At 27.7% G+C, this 9,012-nt stretch overlaps 1 protein-coding gene across 1 annotated transcript in view; it reads right to left on the bottom strand.

The window, feature by feature from the left end:
• Positions 1–382: 382 nt before the first annotated feature.
• The window catches only part of Gclc (glutamate--cysteine ligase), a 39,619-nt gene continuing 30,989 nt past the window's right edge, over positions 383–9,012 (bottom strand). The window contains exons 10-15 of the mRNA XM_067286424.1: positions 7,770–7,882; positions 7,614–7,706; positions 1,643–1,747; positions 1,474–1,555; positions 1,161–1,382; positions 383–1,086 (exon numbers count right to left, since the gene is read on the bottom strand). Coding sequence (XP_067142525.1) covers positions 848–1,086; positions 1,161–1,382; positions 1,474–1,555; positions 1,643–1,747; positions 7,614–7,706; positions 7,770–7,882 — 854 coding nt within the window. The 3' untranslated portion in view covers positions 383–847. The remainder of the gene's footprint in view (positions 1,087–1,160; positions 1,383–1,473; positions 1,556–1,642; positions 1,748–7,613; positions 7,707–7,769; positions 7,883–9,012) is intronic.

Genomic DNA, 9,012 nt, shown 5'->3' with positions numbered 1-9,012 from the left:
CATCATGGTCATTTATAATTTGAGTCAAGATATCATTCACTATGCTGCTTTCATTTTCGAAATTAATACTTATTTCAAATTCACAATAATTTTCACACAAAATCAAGCGATTTAAAAATAAAAAATTAGTGATTTACAGTTAAAAATTCTCAATCTAATAAAATCACTTTGAAACATCAATTCACAAATGATTTTAATATTCTAAATGATAATTTTTACCTGTATTTACATTCCAGTTTGTTAAAAGTTTTCATTTATTAAATATGAAATAAAAAGTAAAATATATTTAAAATTTGAAATTAATAACAACCTTTAATAAAAATTTGAAGAATAGACAAAATAATTTTTCATTTATTGAACTGCAAATTATAAAAAGGAACAATTTATATACAATTCCTTTTATTTCTTTAGCTAACAACTTTTATCATATACAGTATATATCATAATTACATATTTTCATTTCATTTAATAACATTGATATAATTTATAATTAAATATTTTATAATTTCATATTGCATTAAAGAGCTTCAACTTAACAAAGAATAAAAATTAAACAAACAAAAACTAATTTATCAAAACTATAATTTTTTAGATATTAAACAATTATTTTGACTGAAAAACAAAGTATTTCCTATATTCTCTTTTGTGGTAACTAGAAATGTATAAGTCGAAACAAATTAAATATAAATCCGAGCCATAAAAAAATTTTAGTTTGTATGAAGAAAACATTTTTATACGAAGCATTAACAATAAAAATTAAAACAGATGAAAAACAATATATTAAATTTTAAAATAATAAATTCTAAATCAATTTAGTTAACATTTTTTTCCAAACAGAACAAAAAGATTACGAACATATATTTGTTTTATACTGTTCTGCTTTGCTAACGGCAATAGGAATGTTTTCGTTGGTCCTCGTATTTGGTTGTCCTAATAGTTGCGGACATTGTTGACTTCCTTCCTGAATTTTTGCTGCGACGCTTAATAAATCGTAATTAATGCGATCGGTCACGACCGAATCGTGTTTATAGTCTGGATGATTTTTGACAAATTCTCTTATCCATCTCGCAGTAGTCAGAAGTTCTCCTATTTGCAAAGTAAGGAAATTTAAAATCTTTAATATCAAGATAAAATGAAAATAGTTATCTTTAATGCATTACCAGAAGCCCTCCTTTGAATAAAAGTTAAGTACTGTTGTATGGAGCACTGAGTGTCTACATCAATATCAACATAAGTTAAAAACTTCTTAATTAAAGGAATCAATCCAGGAAATTCATTATCTTTTCCATTGATGATTTCATTTATGGTCATTTGTGTATATTCACATTTTTCTGGGGAAGAACAACTTTCCAGACATTCTGCAACTACTGGTGGACTACTACCTATAAAAAGTAAACATAATTTTCATAAACAATAGAATAATGGAAAACTAACAAATTTTCTATAAAAAAAATTATTGACAAGCTTATTTACATGTCATTATGTCTTTCCTAAACCAGTACTTTTTATTCAAAACAGCATTTCTCTGTTGACCTTCTGATAAATTCTCATCCACCTAAATATATGTTTCAGGATAATTAATGTCAAAAAAGAATTTTCTAATAATGCAATTGATTTTCAAAGTAATAAAATAAAAACTTACTTTGGAAATTGGTATGAGGAAATTTAATTGAAAAGAAAGTATAACTCTGGTTAGTAGAACTACAAACACTACAAATGCTGCATTTTCAAATTCTGTCATTTGAATCTTTAATAATAATAATAATTGTTGTTCTGTTACATTTAAACATTTTAAAAAAAAAATCTTCCAAAAATTAAAATCTTATTGTTTACATTTATAATCAAGTTTAAAAAAATTATGATGCTAATTTATAATTAATATGATATATAACAAACTCCTTAATAAACCTCAAAAATCTAATCAAGCAATTAAATTTAAATAATGATAAACAGCTAAAGTGTTTTGAAATTTCTCTTAAAGAAATAAATTTTTAGACATTTAATAAAATTTTTTTTCAGTTATGTATATAATAAATAAGCCTTAAGACTTGCATAAATTTATTAAAATATTTACATAAATCTAATTATATTTAAATATATATACATTTATTTATTTTGCATTTTTGTATACAATGGAAGATGGTGAAAAATAAAGTTAAAATGAATCCTTTTAAACATTGAATAGTTGCTTATATTTTTGCAATTAATTTACTTATTTTAATTTGATTTGAATTTTAAATTTAATATCAATGTATTTAGAAACTTAAAATGTAACCAATACAGTGACTTATTAATTTACATATTGCACAGCATATCCATTCAAAGAAAGTGCTGCAAGAAGCTAACACTAGCCTCTTCCATTTTCTGTAGAAGATTGTAAATTAGTCATCTATCAGAAATACATGTTTTTATTTGTATTTAAAAAATAAACAGTATGTAACATTAAGTAAGAGTTACTCTCATAGGCCTATTATTGCATTTTTTAGTGATTATTCGTAAATTTAAATTACATGATCTTAATGGAACCCTCATAAATTAAGAGGTCACTGCAATATTAATTTAAGATGCTGTATTTTTTTTTGCAATTAAATTATTCAATTTTTATATTCCAAGAAAAAAAGATTTCTGGCATTAAATAAATATAATTACACTTCTTAAGTAAACTCTTCAAACTTAAATCTAGTTCAAAAGGTAAAAACTTTAGAGAAACTGAAGCTTTCAGGCTCCTGTTTTCAAAAGTAAACTTTTATTAACATTTAACAATAGAAGTTATAATTCAAAATTGCTGCAGTTTTGTAAGATGATTTCACCCCAAGAAAAGTAGTCTGAACTGGATAAGATCTCAAATATTTCTATAAAACGTAGACAAGATAGTGTTAAAAAATATTTCATTTTAATAAATAAAATAGCTGATATATAATTAAGAGAAAAATAAAATGATATGCCCTATATTTTGTATTAAAATTTCTATAATTTATTTAAAACAACAGGTTTTGAACATTAAAAAAAGTTTCAAAGAAAAAAAAAATCATTTACACTCCAGTAGTATGAAATTCGAGATGATACATACAAATAGTAATAAAAACTATTTCAAATATTCATTAAATGAGTACTGAAGCATAAACAATTGGAATCCATAGATTACATTCATATTCATCTTATTGAATGAACATTATGAAAAATATAAAATTATTATGCCCTATTTAAAACCAGTTTATGATTTGGATTAGAAGTTCTAATTATATGATAAGTGGCTCTACTATATCAAATAGGTTATACAAATCAAAAGTGTTATAAAATAAAAATCCACAATAAGAAAAAGACAACTTATTTCAGAATGTTGTTTTGAAGGTAAATTTCCTCTTAAAAATTTATTCAAATAGCCATGAAATGAAGAAAAACTGTAAAATCGAGTTCCTTGAAAGGCAAAATTTCTCACTGTTCAATCTCTAATTAAACAATAAAGAAAAAAAATATTTCAGTCAACATTTCTATTCTTATTTAATGTGAGCATCTAACAATAAAACAATTTGTAAATTATATACTATATAAAATGTTTTAATAATAAATTTTAAGTAAGACTGTAAAAAAAAAACAAATTAAATTTGAAATGCATAACAAAGATAACTTGTAAATCAATAATTCAAAAATACATGAATAGTGAAATGCAATCTGTAAATGTTGATACCATTTGGAAGAAACAAAATACTTTAACCTTACATCATAATAATGTCTAATATTCTTGCATAAATTTAAAATACTTGAAAATTCTTAATTATAAAATCAATGTTGAATTTTGTATATATTAATTGTGACATTTTCACTTTCTAAAAATATATGCAAGTATACAGGGTGGTTATAATTAAACAGGAAATATTTAGAGCTCTGTATATAAAGAACTGTAGGACCAAATCTGGTATGCACAGTTTCTGACCATGGGAGTTATATAGCAAGTAAGAAGTTTTAGTTCCAAACTTAACTTCTCACTAAATTTCTCCCACTAAAGAAATTTGGCATTAATATCATTGCAGTTTGCATATTACAAAACAATAAACCTTACTGTGGAAGCCGTGGAACAGCTTTACAGTTTGAATACACTTCGCAACACTTTATAATGGCTATTAGCAATGAGTCATGGTGCCTAAATTATCTTATGCAATACTTATTAACCTTTACTACCACAGCAGTAGCAACATTAGTGCTGCACTTAAGGAATTCCAATGTTTAAAGTCCTTGCAAAACAGATCTGACCAGTATTAATCTCAGAAAAATGACTCTGCATTCTGAGGAAATGGTAACTTTCAATGTGAAATCAAGAAGGAAAGAGCCACAAATAGTGTGTGTGATATCATGGCAATTGGACATGTCCTATCCTACAGTGCGGAAAATTTTGTGACATTTCAGTTTTACCATATGGGATAGCTCGGTCACAAATTACTTCCTGACAATTGTGATCAATGAAAATCATTTGCCATATCATTCATAGCTTGAATGAGGATCAACGATTACTGCCCTGGCAAATTCTACACACAGATGAAGCCCACAGTTACTTGAATGGTATTTAGCCTTGAGAAAATTCACACATTTAATCAATAAATTTCTTTGCATCAACTAAAAATCAGTGCAATGCAGATTCATGGCATCTTTCTTCATTGCACTATATTTTTTGAAGAAAACAATGCATATTGACCAGTGACATGTTCTACCAAAGCCACTAAGTAGGGAGACATGCTTCAAAACTATCTCTACTTTTCAGCAACAAAATTGTTCATATACCACAATCTTTATGCGCAATGGATCATTCCTTCATATCAAATGTTAATGTGCAAAGGCTATTGCATCAGTACTTCATAAAAATACTTGAGGAGCCTTATTTATTGGGCAATGTTCCTAACTTAGTTGCCTTAAGGCAGAATTTCGATACATTTGAGAGCTGCCAAGTCAGTTGTCCCCCTTTGAAAGTGCTGTTCATTGAATATATGCTTTAGAACAGGGAGATAGAGGGTACATACAGTGAAATCATTGTTCTGATTTATTGATTATTTGAATATTTCCACATGTATAATGTGACGTGTAAAACACCAAATGTGATATTTAACCTATGAAGAGTTAAAATTCACAGGATCTATAATTGCCACACTAAGTTGTAATAAAATGATTACACTTTGTGTCTCAACTTCTCTGTTGCGTGAATTTCTTTGACAACCTATCTAAAATGCAAATTACAAATGACAGTGCTAAATTTCTTAGGGAATTTTGGATGGTTGGTTGATTTTGACACTTTTGGTACAAGGGCCTAGGTAGGCCAAACAGTATCAAGTCTAGCCAGTTAGATCCAACACCTATCTCTAGGCCAAATTACTCTATTAACAGTAGTGGTAATATAGCCTGATTTAAAGTCAAACAATTTGCCAAGTTAATATAACTATTCTATTGGGACACACATTTGTTATGTGTGTTACAGTCAAAACCCATTCTTAGTTAGAACGCGTTTTAACTAGTTGAAACTGGTTTATACTGGATGTCTTTGTTAAAACCCGTTTTGTCTAGTTAAAACTAGTTTTAACTCAAATTCATTTTTGACTAGCAGTAAATTCTAGTTTTAACTAGACAAAACAGGATTAGCAGTAAATTAACTAGACAAAACGGGTTTTGTCTAGTTAATTTACTGCTGTACATGTTTTGATTTTAGATAAAACTAGTTTTAACTGTTAACATCAGTTAAAACTAATTTTAGCTACATAAATATGTTTAGAGGAAATAAAGTTATGTATAGTGATTCGGGGAAGATGCCTAACATTATGCTTATGAAGGAAATTATAGTGATAATTTGGGTTTTGGAGGCCTGTAACGAAAATATCATATTCTTGAGCATGTTTTTCAAATAAAACTTTGGACTATGAAAAATGATTGTATATTGTGTTTGCAATGACGACTTTTTTACTGTCTGGCATTTTAGGCATCTCACCCTAAGTATCCAGGTGAGATGCCAAATGCCATTAGGGTAAGATAAATATAATTGCATAAAATTAATTTTCAAATATCTTAACCAAGTTTAATTTATTGCATATGTAGTACAAAGTACTTCATAGTAAGTATAACAGCACAGTATAAGTACTGTTAAGTTTCCGCCCGTTCTAACGTGCTCTATAGCTAGCTGAAAGCTTTTTCAGTTGCAAAACCTTTTTGAGAAGTCCTTATATAACTTCTATGCATATCCTGCAATAAAATGAGAAAACAAAAATTTATTAAAAATAGGCATATTGGAATTCAATCAACAAAAAATAGGCATGTTACCCCATGAAAAATGTGACATCTTTTCCATTTGTCAGGGTAAGATGCCTACGTTGTACGTGTTCTAGCATGCCTGATCGGGATCGGCGGTAGCTCACAATGGAAACTTTAGAATCTTAATTACATCACACATTAATTCCGCAATTTTTAATAAATTCTATTTTAACTTTTAGTTTTAAAATGATTCTAGAAACATTTTGCAACAAAAACTTCACTCTTATCTTGCTTTTATTCTTCTCAGATGTAGAAAATGAGGTAACGGTAGCCAACTACAGGTTTCCGCACTCAATATTGGCCTAATGATTCATCATACAAACACATGACAATATCTGACGTCACCGTTTGAAAATATCAAAAAGTAGGCATCTTCCCCCGCTTACCATCTTACCCCAAATCACTATATGTTGCAGTCAAAACCAGTTTTTAGTTAGGTTGCGTTTTAACTAGTTGAAACTAGTTAAAATGCAACCTAACTAAAAACGGGTTTTGACTGAACATATACACATATAAACAAGTTTGAAGTTATTTTTGTATTTAATAATAAAATATTTGAATGAAAGAATTATATGAATTAATTTTATAACAATTATCAGTAAATTTCAGTAAAGTACAAATATTAAACTGAACAACAAATAGTCATGGAAAAAAAAAGCTGACAGTTATCAAGAGTTGAGTTCTTTCTAATAAATCATTTTAAGGAGCTAGCCAACTGACTAAGGCTGTTAAATATGTCAGTCTACCAGTCTGAAGATCCAGAATCAAATGAAATCAGAAAACAGTCTAGAAATTTTTGGGTAATGGTCTCTCTTATGTGTCTGGTCGAATCCCTCACCACCCAGGTGTCCCACCGAGGCCTGAGTGAACCTACAATAATCACTACCATCAATTATACTAATAGGATAAAAATCACAAAATGAAAAACACACATAATTTGAAAACAATACTATAAAAGCTCCAAATTATGTTGTATGTCCGTTTCATACTGTAAGAATGAAATTAAACACTAGCAGAGAACTTTTTTTTTATAAGATTAATCCAGCTAAAACTATACATTATAAAATTGCATTAAAAAGTAGTTTCTCTGGCATTATAAAAATTGTATGGCAATAAAAATTCAGAATAAAAAATAATCACTACCAAATAATTAAAATATCTGAAGAAAAAAAAAAAAGTTTTAATTTTCTAATCAAGAATTATGGATGAAAAATTACAAGGTAACTTTCTTAAGTTGTCTTTTGTTCTAAAAATACACAAGTTTAGCATTAAAAAATGGAAAATGAGAAATTTTTTTGTGCCTTGACAAAAATATATTTACTTACTTCTGTTGGCCGAAATTCCACTCTCCAACCGATGTTACTATTGGGAGGTGGAGGTTTAAACCTCATGGTCTGCCAGTTGGTTGACTGAAGATTCTGAAATTGTTGTTTTAGTTAAAATAAGAAAAAAAAGAGTTAATTTTAAATTGTTTAACCTACCTCAAAATGATCGGTATCTTCTTTATCATTCTGATATAATTTCTCTGCATAGAGTGTTACTGGATCCCGGATGAAAAGATGAGCTATATGTTGAGCCAACAAATGGTCTACACCTGAGATTACAAATAATCAGTTACAGAAATCAAATAATTTAGTAATTTAGAATAAAATATTTAAAATTTAATGTATTAAATATTAGATTTACTAACAGATTTTGTTGATTAAAACAAAACTGTACACGTACGTACACACACACACACACACACACCTTATAATCAAATAAGTAGTTTTAATAAGAATAATCAAAGAAGAATATATATTCTGCTTTGATATTTGATATTCTTTATTAAAAATTAAAAATGATAAACTAGCTGTTTTGTTTAATATGTAATGATGGTACCATGCATTTGCTAATCAACATATTTTAGGCTATATGTTGCACAATTTCATCTTATTGTAAACAAGTCTAATCAGTAATGGGACTGACCAACATCAGTGAAAGATCAGGAACAATATCCTAATCCATTACTATTATAAATTTCAGAGTTCTAGATCAAGTTTGAATCATGACCAATACAAACTGATACATTATGAAGACATCTGGTTAATATGGTATGAGAATCATTGGATATATTTCTAATAGGAAGAAATTTATGGGAATTAAATACAATAAATACAGCTAGAAAGCCTAGAGACTGAGGCTCTGCCAAATTAGGACCTATTGCATCTAAAGCTACAAAGAATATTTTCCCCAACATAAAATAAGAATATTTTATGCCGGGGAAAAACAGATTCAAATAAGCTCACATTTGAATATGCTGTTCTTAACTTGTCATTCTAGTTAGTATCAAGCATTGAGTACCCATAAGAATTAGTTTTAATTGATGAATCATCACTTTACTAACAATGAAATTTAGTGCATATTTAAATTGTGTGGTCACTAATATTAAAAATTCATGCCATCCAGAGCATCTTTTATAAGGATCACTTTAATTTGCTTCAGTTCTCTTTCATTTTTCAAAAACATTGCATTAATGTGAAATTTTTCTTGTTGTGTGGGATAAACTAAGTATCTGATTAAAGAATTAATGAGAATTGTTAGTTAAAACAGGATCATTAATTTTGTGTTTCATGTTATAAAGGTTATATAGGAAAGACTTTAGAGCAGACTAAGCAGTCAAATTGGAAAATACTTTATTGGATTCAATTAAATTGGATAACAAATTTGAAGGGAGAAATCCAT

Source organism: Centruroides vittatus, unplaced genomic scaffold (genome assembly GCF_030686945.1).
Source record: "Centruroides vittatus isolate TY-2023 unplaced genomic scaffold, ASM3068694v2 scaffold_3315, whole genome shotgun sequence".
Classification (NCBI taxonomy): Eukaryota; Metazoa; Arthropoda; class Arachnida; order Scorpiones; family Buthidae; genus Centruroides; species Centruroides vittatus.
This window is presented reverse-complemented; position numbering and strand designations above follow the sequence as displayed.